The sequence below is a fragment of the Cydia amplana genome, chromosome 10 (genome assembly GCF_948474715.1).
Source record: "Cydia amplana chromosome 10, ilCydAmpl1.1, whole genome shotgun sequence".
NCBI lineage: Eukaryota > Metazoa > Arthropoda > Insecta > Lepidoptera > Tortricidae > Cydia > Cydia amplana.
Genome location: NC_086078.1, coordinates 17050553 through 17076649, shown reverse-complemented (window position 1 = coordinate 17076649; position 26097 = coordinate 17050553). Strand labels below are relative to the sequence as shown.

The 26097-nt window shown below is 37.3% G+C and overlaps 3 protein-coding genes across 4 annotated transcripts in view; all 3 read right to left on the bottom strand.

The window, feature by feature from the left end:
- The window catches only part of LOC134651312 (uncharacterized), a 371060-nt gene that overhangs the window by 260937 nt on the left and 84026 nt on the right, over positions 1–26097 (bottom strand). For both annotated transcript variants that reach the window (XM_063506370.1, XM_063506372.1), the window contains exon 3: positions 6910–6932. The gene's annotated coding sequence lies outside the window, so the exon portion shown is untranslated. The remainder of the gene's footprint in view (positions 1–6909; positions 6933–26097) is intronic.
- LOC134651594 (uncharacterized) lies at positions 2123–2756 on the bottom strand. The gene has a single exon (XM_063506696.1). The coding sequence runs from the start codon at positions 2721–2723 to the stop codon at positions 2166–2168; it is 558 nt and encodes a 185-aa protein (XP_063362766.1). The 5' UTR covers positions 2724–2756; the 3' UTR covers positions 2123–2165.
- On the bottom strand, positions 14988–18228 carry LOC134651406 (juvenile hormone esterase-like). The gene is made up of 3 exons (XM_063506509.1): positions 18178–18228; positions 16045–17360; positions 14988–15153 (listed from the first exon to the last, which is right to left on the bottom strand). Exons 2-3 carry the CDS (start codon positions 17190–17192, stop codon positions 14988–14990), a joined length of 1314 nt encoding a protein of 437 aa, XP_063362579.1. The 5' UTR covers positions 17193–17360; positions 18178–18228.

The window sequence follows — 26097 nt, the reverse complement described above, 5'->3', positions numbered from 1 at the left end:
TCTTATTCCCTTAACAATAAAGTCACGTCAAGATCATTTTGAACACCTCGCCCGCTTAGCAACTTCTGCTGCTGACTGTGCACGTTTTTAATTGCTTCCCCACAAAGGGCGCTCTCGTTATTTTTAAAACAGCAATTTTAAAGGCAAGTACTTTTTGATGGAAAAAAGGATAATAGGGAGCGTGAGTAAAGTGTAAGGGGGAAGCATGATAATGCCACTGCACATCATCCACATGTCAACCTTAAGTCTTCGATTATATTTAAGTACCAAAGAGAATTTGAAATAGAGGCGGACTGTAAAAGTAAATTATGTATAGCTGGTCAAGCAAATCTTGTCAGTAAAAAAGGCGCGAATTTCAAATTTTCTATGAGACGCTATCCCTTCGCGCCTAGATTTTTCAAATTTGCCGCCTTTGTCTACTGACAAGACCTGCTTGACAGTAGAAAATTTAATACATTAGAGTAGGCCAAAGGTATGGCGCCATCGCTCAAAAAGATTACACCCTGGCATCTTGATAACAACTGCATCTTTCTCTGTCACCCTAATACGCCATAATTGGAGTAAAAGAGAAAGATGTCCGCAATTTGCGAAATTCGGTCTTTGTGGTAGGTCGGCTGATCGCGAAGTGCGCCCGCGCCAGCGAGCGGACGCCCTTAAAAAAATTGTTTATTCCGCATTACGAACCGAACTATTCGGCCGAATACGAACATAGAAAAATATGACGAATACCGAATAAATACCGAATATTCGGCCCATCTCTGTTTTAAATAATAAAAATACGACAAAAATATATTTCTTCAATTAGTTACTTTTAAATTTAACCTATCGGTAAGCTAAATCGAGAAACTGTAATAGGGACCATCAATACCATCATTCGACGCGCCAGGTTATAAATATTTCGACAAGTTATTTAAAAATTCGCTATGAAAATTGTCAGAGCAACGTAATATCACGCTGAAATTTGAAACAATTTTCATGAAACGCTGCTGGCGTGAGCAGACTGCTGTCATAGTGTGAAGTGTTTTAAATTATGTTAAGTTTGAAAGTAATAAAATTGACGGGCCGTAGCCATGGTAATTTTCCCACTAAAAATATTGAATATTAAGCCGTAAAATTGACGTAAATTAATACGGAGATCTTTATTGAAGCCAACGGATTAATAAAGTAAAAAATAAACTCTGTTTTTCTACTCCAGCACTTAAATGTGTCAATTAAATGACTGACAGTGATATCTAAAGCAATGTCATTTGAATGCTTTGTCTATAGGCTCATAAGATGACTGCTAGCAGTCATCTTATGAGTATAATACAACTGCTTTATTTTTTGTAAAGATACAAGTTCCGATCATCTTGATTGAAAGAGGTATGTTTTCATTTACAATAATAACTCTTTTTTTTTTTAAATAATAACTCTTTTTTTTTTAAATAATAACTCTTTTTTTTTTAAATAATAACTCTTTTTTTTTTTAATAATAACTCTTTTTGTTTTAAATAATAACTCAATTTTTTTTAAATAATAACTCTTTTTTTTAATAATCTCTTTTTTTTTTATAATAACTTTTTTTTTTTTTTTTTTTTTTTTTTTTTTTTTTTTTTTTTTTTTTTTTTTTTTTGCTGCAGCTGTCATAGAAAAAGTAATGTATGCAACAGCTCATAATTGGTTCTTAAAATTCTCGGGTCTTTTTTTACAAAACTCGACTACGTCTCGTTTTGTAACTTCGACCCTTGAATTTTAAGAACCCTTATTATATCACTGTTGCATAAACTACTATTTTGACATCTGATAATATTTCAAAGAAGAAATTGCGAATTCTATAACCGGTTTCGGACGAACAGACGGACGAACATTAACTATTACTTTGGCTAGAAAACTCTCAAAAAAATTTGTAACTTTAACTACTTTTATTCGATACCTACTACATCAGAAATCATAATAAACTTATATTCAACATTCTTGCTTATATGATAATGAGTATAACATAATTCATTATTGAAGTATTGATTATTTTATTTAACAAATCACTTGCTTTTGTCTTGATACCAGCCGTCACCATAATTACCTACCTAAAGACTATTAAAGTTCTTCTTCTTCTTTATAAATAAGACAGATATCAAGCAAATAATATATATTAATTACTTTAATAAGTGTAATGGTTTTACAATCTTTTAGGGTCTGAAGACAAACAGCGGCGCTCTATTCTGCAGCTGCAGCTTCGCTGTATATCTCATGTTCTGCACATCATTCTCCGTCACAAACTTCACTTCTTGCAGCTCACCATTTGGCAACAGCACGTAATAAGTACCAACACTCTTTTGTACCTCCACTGGCCCTTCTAGCTTCTCAGCTTCAGGGTTTTCCGTAGATGTGGCATCGGTGGTTGGTGCACCATAAGTGTTGTCGGGTGCTCCGTAACTTTTGTCAGGGACTCCGTAGCTAGTCGCCGGTGGTTCGTTGGGAAGCGTGAAAGGCTGCGCTGGCTTCCAGCCCGCTGCGGGGTAAGGAGCGTTGGCAGCTTCATTTGGAAGCGTGAAAGGCTGATCCGGCTTCCAACCTGATGCTGGATATGGTGCTGCGTCTGTTGTTGCTTCTGTTGGTGAGTCAGTTGTGGTTGGAGCTAGCTCTTGCCTTTCGAACCTGAACCTCGCAGGTCTGAAACGAGGTAGGGAAGGCAGCTCAGCTACCGCAACGGCAACGACGCAAGACAGGACGAGGAACTTCATCATTGATCGCTAATCACTGAATGATGCTGATGATACCGCCCTGCTTAATTTATACTGGTTTAAATCTTTATGGTTCATTGTTGTATCATAAATGGTATCTAAGGACGATCCTGAGCTATTCCCAAGCGTCACAGACCAATATAAATGATTCGCAGCTGCGCGTAGTCGCAATAAGTCTCCAGGTCAAGGTATACTGGCTTTGAGCTCATATATTAGATATGTTCAGTGAACAAACTAAGAGTGAATTATAAGGATAAGAAGGCTGGTCACGTCCGCGCTCGGCAGTGACCTCTTAATGTGGTAGAGTAACGTCATTGAGACGTTATCAAGGCAATTAGGAAAGTTTTGATACTATCAGTAGCTTGAATGAGGTGGTTTGATTTCCGGTTGGATTTGAAACCTGACGTTAGACACTATACTAGTTTAGGTAGCAAATTGAACTGAATTTGGAATACTAATAACCTTTTATTTTACTTTTAGTAGCGGTCGTCAGTAATGAATGAATTTCTCTATTTTAATCAGATATCATATATGCATCGTGTCGAATTGAAGTTTCGTATCGTAGACTTTTTATGCGATTTCAAGTTTGCTCATAGTAATGGTTACAGTCCTACATAATTATATACAGGGTGGCCCATTTAGATTGGTCAGTATGGGAAAATCTGAAACTATAAGACATACGACGATCTCTTCTTAGGGACCATGTCATCGATTTTAGTAACAAGAAAAACTGCATTCATACATTTAAAAAAAAATTTTTACTCAGCTAAAATTATTTCTATTTAGATATCGATTGTGTAGGTCTTAAGCAGTAAATGTTACTATGAAACATGATGTCTGAGGTGAATAAAATGCATTGTTTTCATATCCTTTAATTTATTTTGGTATGTTTTCGAAATGGCCACCATTTTTTTCAATACATTTTACATCAATTTTTTTTAATGTATGAATGCAGTTTTTCTTGTTACTAAAATCGATGACATGGTTCCTAAGAAGAGATCGTCGTATTTCTTATAGTTTCAGATTTTCCCATACTGACCGATCTAAATGGGCCACCCTGTATATTGTATCACGTAAAAGATTACACCCCGTATAACGTATATGTATCACGATATATATTCGCCTTACCTTTTACTAAAACTTACTTATTGCCCAAAAACATAAGATCTGCATGATATTTCCGCAGGAAAATGTGCATAATAAAAACCTGAAAAATAATATACACGTTTATATATATGAAATTGTCTGCTGTTAATAATACAACATACATTAAAGAGTAATAAAATGTCCGAATTGTATGGAATATTCCATAAAAAAGTAGTAAACCCCGGCCGGTTCGTTGGAAAAAAGCTTATCGGAATGAATTCACGTGTAATTTAGCTCCAGTTTAGGGGCTTCTTTCACGGTTAATCCGAAACCAAGATTACTACGGGCTCTATAGATACCTTCTGTTATCCAATATCTTTGTAAGGTACACATATGTACATACGGGATTACTCAACCAAATCCTATATTATGTAGTGTCATAAAAGCTGTTAGGAAGTACATATTTAATAAAAACATTTCTAGTTTTTCCACGCCTCTCCATATGATACAAGTAATGAGTATACCTACTCGTACCTACGTTTCGGTACATCCATACCAATATTAATAACATCGTACATGCGAAAGTATCTGTATGTCTGTCTGTTACTTCTTCACGCTTTAAACTGCTAAACTAAACCGGCGGCCACTGAACTGACGCTGATTTAGACAAAATGGTATGACCATTAGTTTGAGTCCCGGGGAAGAACATTAGATAGCGTTGAATCCTGAAATTCATCCCTTGAGGGGGTGAAAGGTGGGAAGAATTTACTATAAATATAAGTAGTATATAAAGAAATACTATTTCATTCTACGCGGGCGAAGACGCGGACAGAAGCTATACTTATGTGTAGAGTCTTTGCGGAAAGAGAAGAGTCGTGGGATTTGAGGGCGCGCCAGTGCTATTTTATGGTTTTTGCTATGCTGACAACACTGGTCACATGATTATAGTACGACACTAAAGGTTTACTAAAGGGAGCCTTGTGGTGGTTTCGGCTCGTCAACTCAATACTCTGAATCAGCGCAGGCACTAGTTTTCTTCTACCCTCTTCTTAAAAAAATTAGAAACTCTTGTTTTAATGTATCAGATAGGTACTAACGTGACAGTGCGATTGACAAAACTACTAAAACTAGTTAAGAATCTGCCCAATACAAGTAATACAACTGTCATTTTAGTACCAAACAAGATAGAGTTTCATTTTTGTACTGCCCTAATCTGTGCAGTCCAACAGTTATTTTAATACAAAACCGGGTAGATCGGGTAGAAAATGGACAATAGAACTGTAATTATACTATCTGGGACATAAAAATAGTGCATAAGTAGGTTCTCTCAGCCGAAAAGTCACTGCTAAATATGAAATATAATTTCGTAACTAACAGAACCTAGTAAACGAACTTACAAATAAAGAAATATTTTATTAGAAAAAGTTATATTCTTTATTCGATAAGCGCTGGTGGCCTAGCGGTAAGAGCGTGCGACTTGCAATAGTTGCAATCCGGAGGTCGCGGATTCGAACCCCGGCTCGTACCAATGACTTTTTCGAAATATCATTTGATATTAACCAGTCGCTTTTCGGTGAAGGAAAACATCGTGAGGAAACCGGACTAATCCCCATACGGGCCTAGTTTACCCTCTGGGTTGAAAGGTCAGATGGCAGTCGCTTTCGTAAAAACTAGTGCCCACGCCAATTACTGGGATTAGTTGCCAAGCGGACCCCAGGCTCCCATGAGCCGTGGCCAAAATGCCGGGACAACGCGAGGAAGAAGAAGAAGAAGGTATTCTTTATTCGAAGTCTTCTTCCTCGCGTTGTCCCGGCATTTTGGCCACGGCTCACGGGAGCCTGGGGTCCGCTTTATTCGAAGTCTGAATTAAAATATTCAGTGTCACTTATGTTTGAGCTAGCTTCAGAACAACCAGGGAGACTCATAGAACTATCTTCATCTGAATTGGATGTGCTTGAATCCGGCACGTAGATTACTAATTCTTGCATATCACCTATTACTTGTTTTTTATTCAAGATACCGTAGGTACTTTTACTCTATCCTGAAAAATAAAAAAATAAATAAAATAATAAAATAAAATAAAATAAAATAAAATGGCAAGTACCAAGAATATTTGTCAGTTAGTCAGTTTAAAGATCACCTGCATATTTATGAAAACGAATATATTTTGAAGGAATATACATACCGATTATGTACCGGAGACTAAGTTACTTAGGGGGCCTATTAAATAGGTAATTATTTAAAATTAAATACAACATCAATACCCGTCAATAGCGTAAACACGTACCGCGACTTTTTGTAAGTCGATTGTTTATATGGTTTCTCGTAATAATGACTGGAGCATTGCCATACGTACTAAAGTAAATTACACTGATTTGTCTTTATCTTATATGTAGGCACATCAATTCATATTTGCTGTAGGAATAACACCTAGGTGTAAGTACTCCTACTTCGCCTTCCGAAATGCAACTAAGTTTACCCACAGCATACACTGCAATTACTAGCTAACCCCTTAATACCCTTTGGGAGAATGGAGCGCTCCAATTAAACTATGCAAAACACCTAGGTTATGATATTGTTCTTGCGTACTTGGCAAATTGTTCCCTGAGGTAAGATACAATCACGCAGACAAATAGTATTTGTGTTTAGGTACCTACATAACTGTAAGATATGGCTATAAAAATATAGAGTATAAATTGAAACACACCCAGCTTGTCAGGAGAAAAAGGCGCTAAATTCAAATTCTCTATGAGAAGTCCAACTCTTCGCGCCTACATTTTTTAAATTTGCGTTTCTCACCCGACGACAAATTGAAATGATTTTGACATCATTGTTCGTGTTCCAACACACTTCCGTGTATTTATATGTTTGTTTCAAGTTTCCTTATTATTTATACCTACTTAGTTGTTTTTTTTTGTCAACGAGGAAATTAACTGTCAGAAAGAATATATTTTACCAAACCTTTATATCTCTGGCCTAGGTATATATTATGTACCTATAGGTCTCAAGCTTGTTTTCGCGCTAATATATACCAATATAAAAAAGTCTTATTTAATAAGTATCTAACCTCGCTCATCGTAAAGTTTCAAGTTTGTGTACTCACCAGTATCGAAGCCAGGCCGGGACCTGAAATGAGAAAGAACAAATTAATTAGGAAACGATCGGCGTCAACTTTTTTAATTACACCTTAAAGTATTCATTATAATGAATACAAAAGACTTAAAATGAATATTAATAAGTACTCCCTAAACTTTTATCTTGAGGATACACCAGTGAGGCCTATACAATATAAGTTTTTGGCAAAAATTTCATTCTGTTACCTACAAGCTTTTATCACTGACTGTACTTTTCTTTCCACAGACAACTAATACTCATCGAGACAATTCTAAAAACCCCAAACACAATTAGGTGGCGTTGTTTCATCACAGAGTTCCTATAGCCACCTCCTGCCTCCATCATCAGATCAGCTCGATGGTACAATTATACTCGTATTGCATTGTCACCCAACTTACCTACATATGTATTCAAATTTTTAGCTCAATCGGAAATCGGGAAGTGGGTAAAATTTTGATTCCAAGATTTGACCCACACTAACATAACTAACAGGGCAAGATAAATAAAAATTATATACTTAAACTTAAAACTAAATAATGTTATTATTTAGGCGACAAAACGGAAAAACCTCAACACCTAATAAGAATTTATTTTGACAAGAAATACAAGAAACATATTATAATACAGTACAGTCCACTTAGTATTTTCTTTAATTTTCCTTATCGGAACAATAACAGACAAATCCAAAACATTTTCCCTGAAGAGTTCTTGAGCGAAAATGTGAAGTTTATTATTTAATTTCTTGGAAATGGGAAACATTTCTCCAATTAGCACCCATTGAGTTGACATCGCGTGTATTGATTTGAAAGTAATGAAAATTTGCGAATAACGGAAAATACTTGGAAACGTTAAATACGCTCAATTTAAAATTAAAGTATATCATTCATTTGTTTCGGGAGTTTCTGGAAACACACGGGAATTTAACGCAAGTTTCCATTCAGGAAGATTATTGCGGGAATTTTACAAAAAGTATTACTTACTTTCGATTATGGCGACGAGAGGGGTACTCTGTACAGTCAAGATATTAAATATCGACACGGATAAAGTGCCGAAAATATGTCTACATGACCTTTAAGGTAGGTAGTTACATTAAGGTAGGTATTATAGTGTATACATATTATTGGCTCTTTGTCCATATCGATATTTATACCTTGACTGTACCTATAAATTTTGAGTGATCTCTACAATCAAAAAAACCGGCCAAGTGCGAGTCGAACTCGTGCCCTCAGGGTTCCATACTTCACACTTACTTCCGTATACTTTAAGTACTGCCGTATTCGAATAATGTTTCTAACAGATCACTGCGGTGCGATACCGATCTGTCAGTGTGAAAAATTACATTTCTTCAACCAAAAACATCACCTTTGACACTGATAGATCGGTATCGTACCGCAGTAATCTCTTAGAGGCATTGTTCGAATTGGGCCGTTAGGTTGGCTGTACTTCATTCCATATCCATTACCGAAACACAAAAGCGGCGAAAGACGTAAATATTCCCCCCATTTAGAGTATTCCAAGCGTCCAATCAGGATCCATTGTCGTGCCCGACCTTTAATAATCCATTGTAAGGCTATTGGAGATCCATTTTTAGGGTTCCGTACCTCAAAAGGAAAAAACGGAACCCTTATAGGATCACCCGTGCGTCTGTCTGTCTGTATGTCCGTCCATCCCCCCCCCCCTCCTTTATCTCCGAAACTACTGCGCCTAAAATTTTGAAAAAAAATCACAAAATAGTTATTTACCTTAAGATGACAGGAAAACATTTAGAAATGTGCAGTCAAGCGTGAGTCGGACTTAATGTACGGAACCCTTGGAAGGAGAGTCCGACTCGCACTTGGCCGGTTTTTCTTCACGCCAAAGAGAGTATTTAGACGAGAGAGAATTGTATAATATAGTAGAAGACAAGTAAATGAGACCCCGAAAAGGTCAAGATCGCAGGGATTCTTTGGAAAAGGAAAGCGCTAGATCGGTCGCCGTTGTGACAAAATTGGATCTCAAATTGGGGTTCACTGCGCAAAACCTGTAATTGTTGGTACAATTAATTTTATTGAAAATTAGAAACAAGGTTAGTCACAATTTCACGTTAAAAAGGATGTAGCAGAATAGCCTTTTGTTCCAATAATATTTGAGCAAAATTGGGGATTCCTCCGTCTCATAGTTTTGGAGTTCATCGGGTATTGTGGATCCCCAGGGGGTCGGAAGGGGTTGAAATATTATGCAGAGTACTATCCTCTTTAAAAGACATCGTTTGGTTATAGTAACCAAAAGCTCTGGGGGCAATTTTTCAAAGGCTATCCTCCTACACCCTTTAGAATTGGGAGGTACCTAATTACTAAAAATACTGTTTGGGTGGCTACAGTTCCTTAATCGACCAACAGAGCTGCAGCTGGCTTTCACGAGGTTTCCTAATTATTGTTTATAATATAAATAAGAAAGCCATTATTTTATATTATTTATCACTATGACTAAATTGCTTGCCTATGAATATTGGTAATTTTTTCAGGTCTCAATTAAGCCATTAAGTAAATTATCTGTGGGTTCTACTTGCGCTGCTATAATAAAATAGAAAACGCGGGCAGCCCAGTTATCCATCAATATAATTATTTTCCCAAAAGCTTTATGATTGCCCGACCTACATCCACTTTTGGCAGAATGCCTGACAGAACCGTATATTCTACAAATCTAGATAATGGTGGCTCTGTATCGATGGATAACGCAAAAAAAAATTGTTGGAATCCTAGCTATTAATAGTTACAAGAAAACCTATACAATATTTAGGAAAACATAATGAAATGACCTCATTGAGTTAAGCAATTACGAGTAAGTACCTATCTTACTGAAAGGAAAAATCTGGGAAAACCTTGTAAAACAAATAACTATTACCACAGAATAAATAGTACCTAGTAATAGTACTAGGTACAGAAGGTTCACTCTCTAACAAAACGCGTCTATTACGTCAGATATGACCGCTAGGTGGCGCAAGCGCGAGCAGGCGTCCGCTCCGTAGGGATGCGCGGCAACTACTATGGCTAGACACCAAAATTGGTGTCGGCCACATGTACTTGTAGCGACGCGACGAAATCGCGGAGTGAGCTACGCCTGCTATTACTACGTTCAGTCCAGTCCAGGCGGCAGTTACCTGATATTAGCTCGACTATACGAGTACAAGCAGTAAAATAGGCCTCAATGAACCAAATTCACGTTAAATGTTCACACGTTAATATTCACAGCTGCAACGAACTGCAAATGACGTGCGCATTTAAAACGTTTTATAAAATATTAAAGCTTCGAGCACATAGCTAGTTCCGGTAGTGACGTCAGATGTGCACTATTGCATAAAAAATATTACATAACTATACAGGAAATACCGGGGTACGTGGAAAGGGAGGAGGAAGGCCTTGTGGGTCATATACATATAGATACACTCACGGAAAATATTCTGAAACCGAGATAAATTTATTGGCTACGCTGTATTTAATACAGCAAATCTTTCTGGCTAAATAATGTTCCAAATAATACACAAAGGTCAAGTGATGGGCTAGTATCGCAAAGTCGCGAGTTCGAGTCTCGCCCGAGACAGCGAGTTTTTTCACTTATTTCTAGTGTCCGACCGAAACATGTTTTTTTGCCGAAACCGAAACCGAAACCGAATGTTCGGCTTTGGCTCTAGTTTCGGCCGAAACCGAAACCGAAACCGAAACTTTTGTAGACTTGTTAAAATCGTTGAAAAAATGTCATAAAACCGCTTTTACACACATATTATGGGGCTGTCAACACCCAATGTCCTTGAAATTGATGTTACTTAAGCAGTTTTTTATGAAAATTACTAGAGTTAGACCAAGATAATTCTGCAACGATTTTGATAAGTTGATAACACACGCAGTGCAAGTATTATTTTAAACGTCAAAACTTTTATGAAATTATGACGTATAAATAACATTTGCACTAGTTGCACTGCATATGCTATCAAAATCATTGCAGAATTTTCTTGGTCTAACTCTATTCATTCACCAGTCAAGTTAACATGTAGACACAGGGTCAACCAAAAACGCGAGCGCAGCGAGCGCGAAATTTTTTGTTAACAATATCGCAAGGCCGGGTACCGATCTTCACCTGGGCCGAAAAGTCCGAAGTGCCCCATTGAGGCGAACTTTCATGCGAAGTCAAAGCCGTGCTTAAGGCTTCAGGATAAGTAGTTGAGCACAGACTCCAACCAATGTCCATTGTATTCAAAAGCGAGACCGCAGGCCGAGCATGGCGCAGCGAGGCCAAAGGCTAAGCTGAAGTAGAGGACATGTGGAACACAAACCAATGGTAAATTGAGGTAAAAAGTGAGGCTAGTTTTCTTATTATTATCTTGCCCAGGGCCCAGTAACATGCGACAGTGCTATCTCATTCACTTATAGGTATTGACAGCCTCTTAAGACTGCGTCAACCATCCAGTGGCGCCCTCATTAGTGGAATTGTGTTTTATAATAAACCAATTAATGTCTGTACCTAATATACATGAATCAGTATAAGTAGGTATTAATATTGTTGTCCTACTTATTCCCCAACTTTTGGTCTTTGTCCGAAGTACCATTTCGTAAGTTTCGGTCCGGCCGAAAGGTTCGGCCGTTTTTTGGCCGAAACCGAAACTACAGCCGAAACATGATTTTTTGGCCGAAACTGGCCGAAACCGAAACCGAAACCGAACCTTCGGTCGGACACTACTTATTTCTAAGCATCATCCAGTGTTTGAAACAATCTTGAATAAATAAATTAAAAGTTTCGGTAGAATAACGAATTAAAGTTCTATTTTAATTTATTCCGTTTTACAATAAATAGTCTAGATTACATTTATACATTTTATATATATGGGCAGTTTTGGTAACACAACGGAATCAATTACATATACTTAAAATGTGGATGAATAGGGACTCAATTTAGGCAATTGAATTTCACCCTAAAAATACTAGGTCCGAATTCCGAAATTAAAGTAGCCTCACTAATATAACCAACAATCAGAGGGGCTACCGCGAAAATCGAAATTCGTAAATTGCGGGGATCTTTCTCTTTTACTCCAATGAAGGCGTAATTAGAGTGACAGAGAAAGATCCCCGCAATTTGCGAATTTCGGTTTTCGCGGTAGCCCATCTGTAACGAAGGCCGTTCCTCGTGTTAATGTGACGCATTATTCCATCGTATACAAAACCGATTTCCAACTCTATTAAAGCCTATGCGAATTACGTATACACCAAAAAATTAAACCTTACACCCTGTTAAAAAGGTCTAATTTCCTATGGCATTTACCAAAAACATATTATCCAGGTATCTTAGGCCTGTTATGTAAACAAAGATTCTTCTTAAAAGGGTTCTATTTACGCTGGACTAAAATTGAGTAAAATTATCACAAGGGGATTAAGGCCTCTTGGGCGGTTCTCAACAGTTTAATTTATTTTAATGGCCAATATTACGAGTAGTATGTGAAAACGGGCTCGGATGGACAAGTTGTAGAAGGGACGAAATTGCCATGGATTTAATTGCTTACTTTAAGTACTTATGCTAAATGTTAACAGTTTTATAACTTGCTTGTTCTTGGCATTATCTTATCTTTATATTTCCCCTCTAGCCCAGGGGAAATAAAAAGATAAGATAATACCGCAACAGTAACGAAGCTGCAGTTGATGTCCGAATGTCACGTGACAAGTGATAATGTCCAATCAGGAGGTTGCTGACTCGGCAAAACGTAGTCTAATTGCGGAAATTGCGGCTGCAGCGGTAGCAATCAGAGTAATCAGGTTTTAGTCACGCAAGGGATTGAATAAAGCAGTTGACAAGCGAATATGGCAGTTTGCAGTGGCTCCTATTTCATCAATTTGCGGAAAGAAATTGTGATGTACATAATACTTTCACCGGTTTGCCGGATTAAGACGGGAGTCAGTCCCATTTGACGTCATCATAGCGAAAATACTAATCGTCATCGTAGCTCGGAATGTTTGACGCCAATGTCTGTCTGTCCGTGGCATCGTAGCTGTCAAACGGATGGACCGATTGCAATGCAGTTTTGTTTACGTGAAAGCGGTTAGCCTTATGGTCCCGTGGTTCTTAGCTATGTTTGATAGAAATCGATCCAGCAGTTTGAAGAGTATCCTCTCTTTTCCAAAATGATGTAAGGCGTTTTTGGCATAAATCATCATTTAAAAGTGTTTTGGGGCAGCTAGACCCTACTATAGACCCTGCATTAAAAAAAGATGAAGAAACCAATTAACATTTCCCAAATATATTACATTTATTATAAATCATCCTGGTAATTGAAATCATCACATCCCCATTACGACCAGAGATATAAGTAATTTTCAGACACATTACAGTCAGCTCGTAAATTACGAGACCCTTGTGGTCCTGAAATTAAATCCGCGCACGCATGACGAATGAGCGTCGACAGGTGTGTCCTGATTACACCTGACGTCTAAAGAACGCAATGTTATTGTGTCTCGGCGGGTGTTTAGAAGCGTAATGTTTTACATATAATGTACTTGTACGTATTTACATAGGTTTAAGGGGTCCTCTTCCTTTTCTATCTTGTCTAGTATGTAAAAAGAAAAACCGACTTCAAAAAGAATAAAACAAAATATAATCTCTTTTAAATGCGCTAGTAACTGATATATGTTGGAAGTCGGTGCCAAGCCAAATCTTAAAAGTTACTCTTCCTTTTTTAAAGGCCCTTCATCATCGTCATCCCATGTGGTCTCGAAATTAAATCCGCGCACGCATGGCGAATGAGCGTCGACAGGTTTATCCTGATTACACCTGACGTGTAACGCAATATTATTGTATCTCGGCGGGTGTTTGAAAGCGTAATGTTTTACATATAACGTTATTGTGCGTCTTTACATACTTACTTAGGTATTAAGAAAAGGAGACTTCAAAAAGGATAAAACAAAATATTATCTCTTTTAATGCGCTAGTAACTGATATATGTTTGAAGTCGGTGCCAAGCCAAATCTTAAAAGCGTAAATAAAAAAAATACTCCTCCCTCCTATAATCAGAAATAACTCAAGTAGGTACATACTCGTAACTCGTAAATGCTATAAACGACAAAAGTAAAACGCTTTGAGCTTTGATCAGTGTCTCGAGTTCAAATTAATTCATTAATTAGCTGTGAAATTCTCTTCAAATTATTTTATTTACTTTCAATAAAATGGTGATTTTACAGAGTTTGAAATTAAATTTACATTCATTTAGAATTTGAATAACATTCAAGTGACACTTACCTATTTACTTAGTCTAAAATGTTAAATAAAATTAGCTGTAATGAAGTTATGCTCTACGAGTATGCTCAAATTTAAATTTTGTTCAGATTGATATTTTATTCATAGAAAAAATTATGAACATTAAAATATTACCTAAGTATTTATTTTACATAATCAACTGAATTATCTTACTACAATTATTAAATTAAACATGGTTTTTATTTAAGTATCAAAACGTTTGTTATTATTTTCTACAGCCGCCATTAAATACATCGGAGCGGCCAAGGTGGTCAAAAATATCTACACATGCTCTTTAATGTCTTGATAATAGAGGATTTTATCAGAAATTTGTGAACATCTTGGCCGCTTCGATATATTTAATGGCGATTGTACTTAATGTGCAGGATGACACAATTAGGAGCGATCGCATTTCTCAACCGATTTTGGTGAAATTTTTTCGTCGATTCTGTATTTAGCTTTTTTTAATGGGAATAGTTTTGCGAGGTCTACATCTAACAGAGCCTCTTAATCAAAAACGTTCGGGAAATCGGAAATCTTTCCTGTGGACTGGGTACATTTATTAAGGCTTTCATCATACAACTTTTTAAAAGTAAAAGTTGTTGACACCTTGATATGCTTATAATAGTTATAATGATTAAGAAAATTAGCTCACATTTATAGACGGGTCTAACGCGAACTTTATTTTATTACATTTATTAAAGTAAGTTTAAAAAGTAAAGTTTTAAATTTTATAAAGAAAATTATTTTATGATGTTCTTAACTTAAAAAAAGTTTTTGACCTCAATAGTATGTAGTATGATTTATTCAATTCTAAAACTCTATTCCGGCATCTTCATATACGCCTCTCCAGAAGTCCACCACGCCCGCGTCAAGATGGTCTCCTACAACAAGTTGATCCGCAATCCGCAAGTAACGCTGCTCTTGCGCATCGAACTCGGGCCAGTGGGCGCCGAGTGACGCGTCTGGGGTTGGGTCGCTGGAAATAAGGTAAGGTGTTGAAGAATAATTAGTACCGATTAACGTTATCGCTGATGGCTCTTTTACAATAGGTTATGATTAAATTATCCCAGAAACACAAGTGTCAAAACTAGTTATTCGCACTATACATGGGTCGTGCTTTATTGCCCCTCTTTTGTCCTTTTGTATTCATAAAGATGAAGTTGTATGACCTTAACTATGATAAATAAATTATAGTAAATTTAATATCGATATTTCGGCAAGCTAGCGACTTAATTCAAAGTTAATTAACTAAACTAACTTTGAGATGTCCCCAGAATATCACAAACTAGACAGCTGTTTATAAATCTTAGACTTTACTAGGTATGTTAACTTTAATTCACCAAAATACCACAAAATCGATAATTTTGTGAGAGTCCAAAGCAAGCCAAGCAGTTTTCATCGGCATCAGTGATATTTAAATGAACAATTACGTAACTGCAAAACTAGCAGAAAATTCAAAGCCTTGTTAATTTTCGGTTTCATACTATAACTTATAACTTATCATTATGTTGTTGGAAGATTGCGGGTCACTTCTGAATGAGATTAGCTCAGGACCGGGAAAAGTGGCGTACTAGAAGAGAGGCCTATGCTCAGAAGTGGACGATAAAGGGCCGATATGATGATGATGATGAATATGTTGTTACAATTTTAAATCACTAGGTACTTATACAATTTTCATTGAACGTAATAGGTAGGTTGGTACAAATAATTCTAAATTTATTTTTAATATAGAAAAAATGTTAAAATTTGTAGAAAATATTCCTAAAGGTCACCAGTTCGAGTTTTGCCCGAATCGGTAACTTTTCCATTTTTCCAATTTTTAGATTCGCTTGCAGTCGTATCTGCTTGATAAAAAAATTATTCTTACCCGTATTTGGCAAAGTTAGTAAAAAGCAGGCACATCTTCTGTATCAAACTGTATGCTTTCGATTGCGTGTCCACTTTCAGAGGCAACGCATTGGCTTGGAACAGGTAGAGGCAGTCATCTATATGCGAGGCGCCGGTAAGGCCGAAGTCCATCTTTGCCCGCTGGGCGAAAAAGTTCCTGTCCGACTGCATATCAAATAGGTAGAAATACCTTTTAGTGTTCCCCAGTTTCGGTATGCGTTGTGCGAATCTTTGAATATGGTACGTGAATCCAGTTTGCGAAAAGAAATTAATGAACTCTTTAACAGCATTTTCTTTGATAGCTTTCTTCCCGAAATAGTGCTCTTTGATTCGATTTCCCAACTCCAAGATTTTTCTTTGTGGAACATTGTATGAAACCTTTTTGGGAACCAATAGTTCTGGCCAGTTTTCGAATCGATCCAGGTAGTCTGCTTGAGCCATACCAGCTATAAAAAGGGCTTCTTCACTAGTGTAGCCAATCATTAAGTCTGCCTCGTTTACTCGTCCTGCTTTGAGCACTTCGAGCGGATCTTCGTTTATGAAGAACTCTTGACCGAAATCTTTTTCTGCTACGGGAACAAAATAATTCGTTTTTCCAGCCTCCATGTTTAAAACATCCTCGAAAGCTAACAAGCAGGCATCAGTGTCTACCAGTTTTTCTACAGGGAGACTCTGAAAATATTCAAGAAGTTTATCCGGGTCGTCTGTATCTAATCCCAATTGCTTACCAAGTTTGAACGCACGCTCTTTCGGTTCAAAATTTTCACACCAATCGCAATTCGGTACTCCGCTCATTGCTATAGCCCTTTTGAACAATCCTTTTGACATCGGAGATAGCAGATGATAGGCGGTGGCAGCCCCGCCGGCGCTTTGGCCAAAAAGTGTAACATTGTTAGGATCCCCACCAAATCTATCTATGTTACTCTTTACCCATCTAAGCGCTGCTACTTGATCTTTCATTCCTGCGTTACCAGGTGCCTCTTCAGTGTCCAAGCATAGGAAGCCTAAGACTTCTAGTCTATAGTTGATTGTAACTAATATTACTCCTTGCTTGACTAAGAAATCTGGTCCATAGACGTCATCATTTCCTGAGCCGCTCTTGAAGGCACCGCCATGGATATACACCATGACAGGTAGCGGTTTGGGAGGTTGAAGCTCTGGAGTGTACACGTTAAGATACAGGCAATCCTCGTTGCCTTCGATGAATTTGCTGGCAAAGAATTCGTACTGCGGACATACGGGCCCGTGTTGTGTGGCTTTCCGCACGCTATCCCATGGTATTGGCGGTTGGGGTGCCTGAAAGATGATCATAGCAATGAGTACAATGGCGTACCTACATAATATCTTGTGTAAATAAAAAAAATACACCCAGCATAATTGACATTTATAAACGGTGGCCTATCCTCGCGTTATCGTCGTTATCGAAACTATACTAGAGTTAGACCAAGAAAAGTCTGCAGCGATTTTGATAGCCCACGCAGTGCAAGTGTTATTTATACGTCATAATTTCATAGAAGTTTGACGTTTAAAATGACACGTGCACTGCATGGGCTATCAAATCCGCTGCAGACTTTTCTTGGTCTGACTCTATCATGATGATATTTACATAATTATTATTATTACCTATGGTCATATTAGTAAAATTTATTTCATAAAGATAAGATAAGCAAAACTAGAACGAAAGTCTAAAATGAAAATATTTTCACAAAATAGACGAGCAAAACATTTAAATGGCTTTGTTGCTCCGAGGGTTCCACAAGGAGCTCTTTTCATTTTCATTTAATTAAGAATATTTCTTAACTCGATTTTGTAAAGCCTTTTGATAGACTTTAACAACAAATATCAGTTTTAAGAATATTGAAATGGATGCAGCTGGTATTAAATATTGTGTCCAAATTTGTTGCATTGGGGTTAAGCTCATTTAGCGTCGGACCAAGCTAACTCTGCATGGCATTTGCAATGAAAAAGTGTCGCAATACAAATGAAAATAAAATTGATATAAAACTATGGCATTTAGGTATGATGACACTCCTGACTTTGGTCTATTCAAGTGGGTGGAAAGTTAGCTTAGACGGACTCTAATCAGGTAAATATTACATCAGACTTGGCTCACCTTGAACCGCAGCTTGCCTATCGGAGGCGTGGCGTAAGGCACACCTTTGAAGCTATTCCTGTACCAGCACTTTCGTCATATTGAATAACAACTTAAAGATAAGTTTTGTTTGAGTCACACTTCACAATTGATTCACAAACTGGAACTTAATAGTCAAGAAAATCACTTATTTACAAGTAGTCAAGTCAGTACGGTCGAGTTCACAATCATCTTTACAAGCCAACGTTCCACATATATTATCTACACAACCTTATGTCAGTGTCTTATTGTTAGAAGCGTGTAAATATATTTTTAGAACGTTGGCTTGTAAATAAATATGTGACCTCGACTGTACAAGATAGGTACCTATATATAATTATACTTCGTTTTTAGGGTTCCGTAGCCAAATGGCAAAAAACGGAACCCTTATAGATTCGTCATGTCTGTCTGTCTGTCTGTCTGTCCGTCTGTCCGTCTGTCCGTCTGTCTGTCCGTCCGTATGTCACAGCCACTTTTCTCCGAAACTATAAGAACTATACTGTTGAAACTTTGTAAGTAGATGTATTCTGTGAACCGCATTAAGATTTTCACACAAAAATAGAAAAAAAACAATAAATTTTTTGGGTTCCCCATACTTCGAACTGAAACTCAAAAAATTTTTTTTCATCAAACCCATACGTGTGGGGTATCTATGGATAGGTCTTCAAAAATGATATTGAGATTTCTAATATCATTTTTTTCTAAACTGAATAGTTTGCGCGAGAGACACTTCCAAAGTGGTAAAATGTGTGTCCCGTCCCCCCCCCCCCCCTGTAACTTCTAAAATAAGAGAATGATAAAACTAAAAAAAATATATGATGTACATTACCATGTAAACTTCCACCGAAAATTGGTTTGAACGAGATCTAGTAAGTAGTTTTTTTTTTATACGTCATAAATCGCCTAAATACGGAACCCTTCATGGGCGAGTCCGACTCGCACTTGGCCGCTTTTTAGCATTAGAAGGAAGGTAAGCGATCTTTACGTGTCTTTTTATTGATAATCGCTTTTGAAAAATAAGTCGCAGCAGATATGTAACAACTATATAGCATATAATGATCATTTACATTTTTTTACTTTTATAAATAATAGTTACTATTTTTTTAAAGTGTTATTCAATAAAAATACACGTCAAGATTGTTCTCTATTTTTCTAAAGCTAAATGTACGAAGTATAGTACTCTAAAACTTATTGTATTGCACTGACTCTATGAATTGTTGTGCAATGAATGAGTCAATAACAATATTAAGGTACAAATACAAATACACCTCCTTGAACGACCTCGAGGCCAGGACTGGTCGTTAATCTCTACGTGTGATTTTATAATCACAACCGACGCTTTGTTTTTGATAACCGGTGTGGGTTACGCCATTTTTACAAAAGGCGAATAGATAATTTTGTTAGTTAAATTTGTCTTATGGTGCTAGATAACTAAAGTGTGTGGAGATCATCAGATCACAGACATTTCATTTAATTAAATGGTGGTATCTTTTTAATTTATACTATAAACAGACTGTTTTACGGTTTGTTTATGGAAGTATCAAGTACAGTCGCCATCAGATATATTGAAGCGGCCAAGGTGTTCACAAATATTTTAGCACGCCTCTATTGTCAAAGGCGGTAGAGTGCTTGTTTAAATATTGTGAAGACATTGGCCGCTCCGATATATATGACGGCAACTGTACTTAAATGACTATGTCCAATTCTGATTATACTCTTTCGTGGCATACGCACCTACACATATAAAGATTTTTTTAAGTTAAAATACCTATGAAATAAAATTATGGAAACGCATTAAATCGCTTATAATGAATTTAAAATACATCCCGACGTCTTGAACCCTTTACTGCGTTCGTGGTCATCGGGCGGACGATGATGATGACGATTGATAAAAACTGTCCTATGTCCTTTCTCAGGCCTCAAAATATTTCCATGCCAAATTTCATCTCAATCGGTTCAGCGGTTTAAGGTTGAAGTGGTAACAAACAGACAGACAAACAGAGTTACTTTTCCATTATAATATTTAAAGATAAATACAAATTCCTAATATAAACTACAGCAAATTGTATTAAAATGTGTACATTTGTAAAACGAACTCACTGAACAATTAAACTAAAAGACCCGGGAAAGCCGTTCGATTCATAAGTTAAGAGTGTTTAGACTATTTTATTAGGGTAGCTCCGAGAGGATCGAGTGTCGAAGTCATTTATTACACTTAATGTTTTATGTAGGGACAAATAGTTTGCAATTTAGATACGGACTGAGAACTGATGGTGTATCCACACCTGTGGAGTAACTGTGGAGCAAAACTGTGCAACATGCAGTAACTAGGTAAGTACCCAAGTGTGGCTAAAAAAGGTTAACTGCAATACAGAATAAATAATAGTAGTAGGCACAGAAGGTTCAATCTCCAACATGCCGTATTCTCAGCTAGGTGTTTTATAGTTCAACAGTGTATTTTGGTCTTGGTTTTAATTTAAGAGCCCTTATTCCTTAGAGCGTTCACCGATTTCGCGAAATAACACTCGATAGATGGCGTTGGCGCTCGGTACGCGAGCGACGGCAATGCTAAGCGCGTTTCAACGCAAACGCGAGCAGAGCCCGTACCATGAGTGACTGACATATGACAGTGTGAAAACCGACATTTACGCTATCGAGAATGTATTTTACTTTCTATGCATCACGCTCGCACTAATATGCGAGTACGAGCGAGATGCATAGAAAGTAAATTACGTTCTCGATGGCGTTTATGTCAGTGCCAAACTGGTGGTAGCCATACAGGCGTCCGTTCCGTAGCGGTGCGCGGCAACTACTATTATGGTTAGACACCAAAAATGGTGTGGACCCACTGTGGGCCGCATATACCTGTAGAGTGTAGACGACGACGCGACAAAATCGCGGAGTGAGCCTAACTGCGGTGTGGACATTCTAATCTAATATTTACTTCAAAGAGGTGACACATTTTTTGTCATGACGGATTTTTTTTGGTATCGATATCGTTAACACGTAAGTATAAGTCGATATTTAAGTAATCATCTAGCAGTGGTTCATTTTTGGCCACCGAAAAACCGGGCTAAGAATATTAATGCCATATATCAATATGAATTTCCCTCTTTCAAATATGTACATTATACCTACATGTTTTACTTCGTTTCGACAAAATGTGTATCATAACATAAATTATAACAAACCCGCATTCACCCAATTTATACACTCGCATATTTGTAAGTAACATTGAAAGCAAATAACGATCTCATGTATTTACTCCGTATCAGAACCCGTATACAACTTGATACAACCTAAGCCTTATCCTTCAAAAGTCGTAAGAGACAAGCTTTTAAACAGCAAGAACGATTCTTAAAGTCATGTAAATTAGAGTGAATCTTGTTTAAATTAATTTTCGGGAAGATATCGAAATGTTAATGGCAAAAATGATTCAAATAGCAGCGTACGAAGCGTAACCGTTGGGTGGAATTTATGAAATATCTCCGTGAAATCAGTTATACCGATGAGTCGGGTAAAACAGCATTTGTTACTGAAAACGTGAGTCATGTATCTCTTTAGAAATATTGTACCACATTTTACGGGACCTAAAATCACTACACCTTATAAAACAAAGTCCCCCCGCGTCTGTCTTTTTGTGTGTATGTATGTTCGCGATAAACTCAAAAACTACAGAACGGATTTTGATACGGTTATCAGTGTTATCACCTATCAATAGAGTGATTCTTGAGGAAGGTTTAAGTGTAGTATTTGTTACGGTTTTGTGTAACCCGTGCGAAGCCGGGGCGGATCGCTAGTTTAATCAATGAAATTGACAGATACAGCGGCGAAATCAACGCCGAATGCAGCTACTGTTGACATCCAATATCATCTTTACTCGTAAAGTACTTAGATGAGTCATGGATTATTAAGAGCCAACAGGAGTGGTCATTTCTCCATACAAACGTACTCGACTGTTTCCTCCGTGGGTTTTGAAGCTAGAGCAATGATTTTTTCAACACAGATTAATATTGTCAATATCTGTGTCGGACCGTTTTGCTTTTTTTGATATTTTTGTTTTTTAAGGCGCTAGAGCCCTTCAAAAATGGCCAAAATGGCCTAATTGACTATGCCGCAATGAGAGGCGTAGTATTCAAAACTGATATCAATTAGCCAAAAATGCAAAACAGTCCGACACAGATAATTTCATAATCATTTAGATTTCCAAATTTGGTTACGATTGGTTAAGTTTTGGAGGAGGAAACAGTCGAGTACGAAACCTCGATTTTTGAGATTTTTACGCAGGATTTTTCGCCTTGTCCTTATCGCACTAGTTTTAGGAGCCGCTTTCGTTAGCGAGACGGGTATATTTACCTAAAATATTTAAATCTCAGCTCCTGTTTCGTCTTAAGCTTTCCTTTCTAAAGGTTAGGTATCTACCCAAAGTATACCTACTCGTATGCAAAATATCAGTGGCTCAGGTTCCCGATTTGATAACGGGATCCATGCAAAATATCCCCGTGTTTTCCTTGTTCCAGCTTTGTCGAATTCCCAGGGAAAATTGGATTCACGGGAATTGCGTTTCCATTTGCCACACTATGAAACTTGGATATCTTTGCGTTTCCTATTGTGTAGCTATGAGAAATACACATGTACCTATGAAAGATACAGTAAAATAGCTTGGTTGGTTTAATGGCTTGGTTTCAAAAATCCGTGTGTATGTATGTCAAATAGATGTATTTGTGACAAGCATAACTTACTGGAATTTTTTAGAAATTGGAAAAGAGTTGTTTGGTAAAGGAAAGTCGCTAGGCATAAATAATTTATGCACATTGCTCCGTCTGGCCCCGTAGCCAACATGCCAACGGCAAACGCAACTGTTACGCGACAATAAACAATTCTTATTCTTACTGTCACACTCATATAGAAGAGTGATAGAGACAGTGGCGGATTTCCCATAAGGCACAGTAGGCTCGAGCCTAGGGCGGCGAGATATTAGGGGCGGCAAATTGTGACAAAAAAATCGCTGATGATAACAAGAAATAACTTAAAATTAGGCCAGGCAACGAATTCTCAAAAAAAGGTATAGAGGGAAATGCTTGGAACACAATTTTTGACTTCGTAACTTTGAACTAGTTAGGAGATGAACATATCAAAAGTCCCCAGCCGTAGCCCTTGAGCCGGGGGAAGAGAGAGGTTTGAAGGTCCTATTTTTCGGTTTTTCGCTTATATCTCGGAAACTATGCGTTCTAACGACTGATCATTGTACAAAATGAAAGCTGATTAAATTTGCTACAAGTTTTATTTAGTACAGTTTTTCGATATCTTGATATGTGGAGGGCTCCACCGTTGTGCGCAAATCGCGGCGCGAAGCCGCGAACGCGAGTGTGGCGTCGATTTCACAGATTGTTCACGCCTTCGCGCCTTGTTCCCCGTTTTTTGTCGGTTTTTCGGCCAGCGTCAAAGGAGGCGCGAAGGGCGAACTTGCAAGCCTCTACGATATACACTATTTTGGCTCATCAGTTGCAAGATAAATATTAATTGTATTATATATAGCAGCTATATTTTACGGTTTTAAGTATGATGCCTTAGATAAATGACAGTTAAACTCGATCAGCTGATGCTTTTCAGCCATCTTGGCCCGAACTAAACTGCGAAATTACCGAGAAGTTTGCGAGTGTGGGTCATACGTCAACGTCGCGATATGTTCGCTCGGCGAAGTCGCGCCGCGATTCACGCACAATAGTCTGGAGGGGGCTTGTATAGGGCCCTCCACACTCGCGCGCGAATCGCGGCGCGAAGTCGCGAACGTGAAGTGTGGAGTCGATTTCGCAGATCTGCTAGACTGTAAAAATCTTTCGGGTTCCTTTCCTCGTGAGCACCGTGAATATTATTGATGGAAATTTAATGAAAAATTATAGACATTCAAGAGCGGCTATCTCAAAAACTAAACAAGATACCTATCGAAAAACTCGACTGTATAAAACTTGTAGCAAATTGATTAAGCTTTCATTTTGTATAATGATCATGTCACAACGACGCATAGTTTCTAAGATATTATAAGCGAAAAACCGAAAAATGGAACCTTCATATCAAACCCCCCTACCCCCGCTCAAGGGCTACGGCCGGGGACTTTTGATATTTTCACCTCCTAACGAGTCCAAACAAAGTTACTAAGTTAAAAATGTGTCCCAAGCATTTCCCTTTATACCTTTTCGTTGCCTGACCTAGTTGTAGTCAATATGATGGGTGCTGATGCTGAAGGGGCGGCTACAGGGTCTGAGCCTAGGGCGGCAATGACTGCAAATCCGCCACTGGATAGAGAGACACAAAGCGATTCGATGGCGAAGCGATAGCGATCGTCACCTTGGCTATAGCCTATAGGCCGCCTGTTCTTATCTCTATCGCACCCGCATTATTAAGTAGGTAAGTATATTGCTCTCCCACTGACACAAATTAAATTAATTTAATGAAATTAAATAAATTACATATAATTTATTACGCGTCACTGGTTTACCCGTTGGCTGCTGATTACAGACAATAAACGACAAATAATAAAAAAATAATTATCAAAATCGAACTACTCTGTAAAAAGTTATGTGTGGTCATACATTAAAAAAATATACGCGTCGACTTGAGAACCTCCTCCATTTTTTTCGTCGGTTAACAATGTAGCAAAATAACTGACTCTTAGGCCCACTTGCACCATCCAACAAACCCGGGGTTAAGCGATTAAACCGTTAACCAAGTGTCAAATTGTACTGGTAACCATGGTAACTCCAGGTTTAAGTAAACTATATTAAAATGTTAGATGGTAACAAATTTAAATTCCAGTTAAAACGGTTTCTTACAGAAAATGTATTTTATAGTTTAAAAGAATTTTTCGAAGTGATGAAAACAGAGAGTGATATGTATTAATTAATGATAAGATTAGATGTAAATGTATTATAGTTGTTAATTATTTTTAAGAAAAATGGTAATATTATACTACTATACAAAGTAGTCCTACCTAGCTATAAGAATACTTGCTATACCCGTAATGTAATAGGGTGCTATGTGATTCTATGTTTTTATTGTACCAACTATGTACCATGGTTCGCAATAACCGATTTTCTAATTTCTGATATTTTCTGAAGTGCTTAACCCCGGGTTAGTGAAATGGTGCAAGTTTAATTTTAAATTGACTAGGTATGTAATAATAGGTCTTACATCTCATAGCGAGTACACGTAACCTTGGGAGACCTTATCGATTTGTGTACCTGCCATTTTTTGTTATATATTTGAAGAGTGCAATTACGAGTTGTTATGCGAAATATATTGTACGTATTAAAATGCACAAAAATACACAAGCTGAATTCCGCCGCCACTTCTTCATACAAATGTAGTCCCCATTTTCCTCTCTGGGTATTGTGGTTATGGTTTTTTTTTTACATAATTTGACGCATATTAATCATATAAGCTATGCCCCTACGTTTGTTTATTTTTTATTTTTTTATTAATTGTAAAAATTAGGAGCAAAATATAATGTTGCTAACTTTTATTAAGATTAAAAAATCTAAAAAAGTCAAGCGTAGGGGCATAGCTGTTCAATAATGTTAACATCCAAAGAGGAAAATGAGGTCTACGTTTGTATGAAAAGGCGATTTCCGCGGGTCCTCCGCTTTCGTCTTAATGTTTGTGTTATCAATATAAAGTGTCAGACTGAGAATCAGACTGCAAAGTGGCAATTATCATCAAAACATGATCAAACCAAACCAGTCTCAGTCTGTAACCGGCCGCCATATTGTAGACTAGCTAGTCGCGCCATCGTACATCGAGGCCGCCGAAAAGGTACGTGTGTGTTTGTACATGTTTTATTTTATTAATAGCATTTATATACATTTATTATTAACACCAGAAATCAAGTTTCATTTATATTCA

Coding starts and splice junctions, on each gene's coding strand:
- LOC134651594 (XM_063506696.1), bottom strand. CDS start 2,723: ATGATGAAGTTCCTCGTCCTGTCTTGCGTCGTTGCCGTTGCGGTAGCT.
- LOC134651406 (XM_063506509.1), bottom strand. CDS start 17,192: ATGGTGTATATCCATGGCGGTGCCTTCAAGAGCGGCTCAGGAAATGAT. Junction 15,154..16,044: donor ACTAACTTTGCCAAATACGG/GTAAGAATAATT, acceptor CCTTATTTCCAG/CGACCCAACCCCAGACGCGT.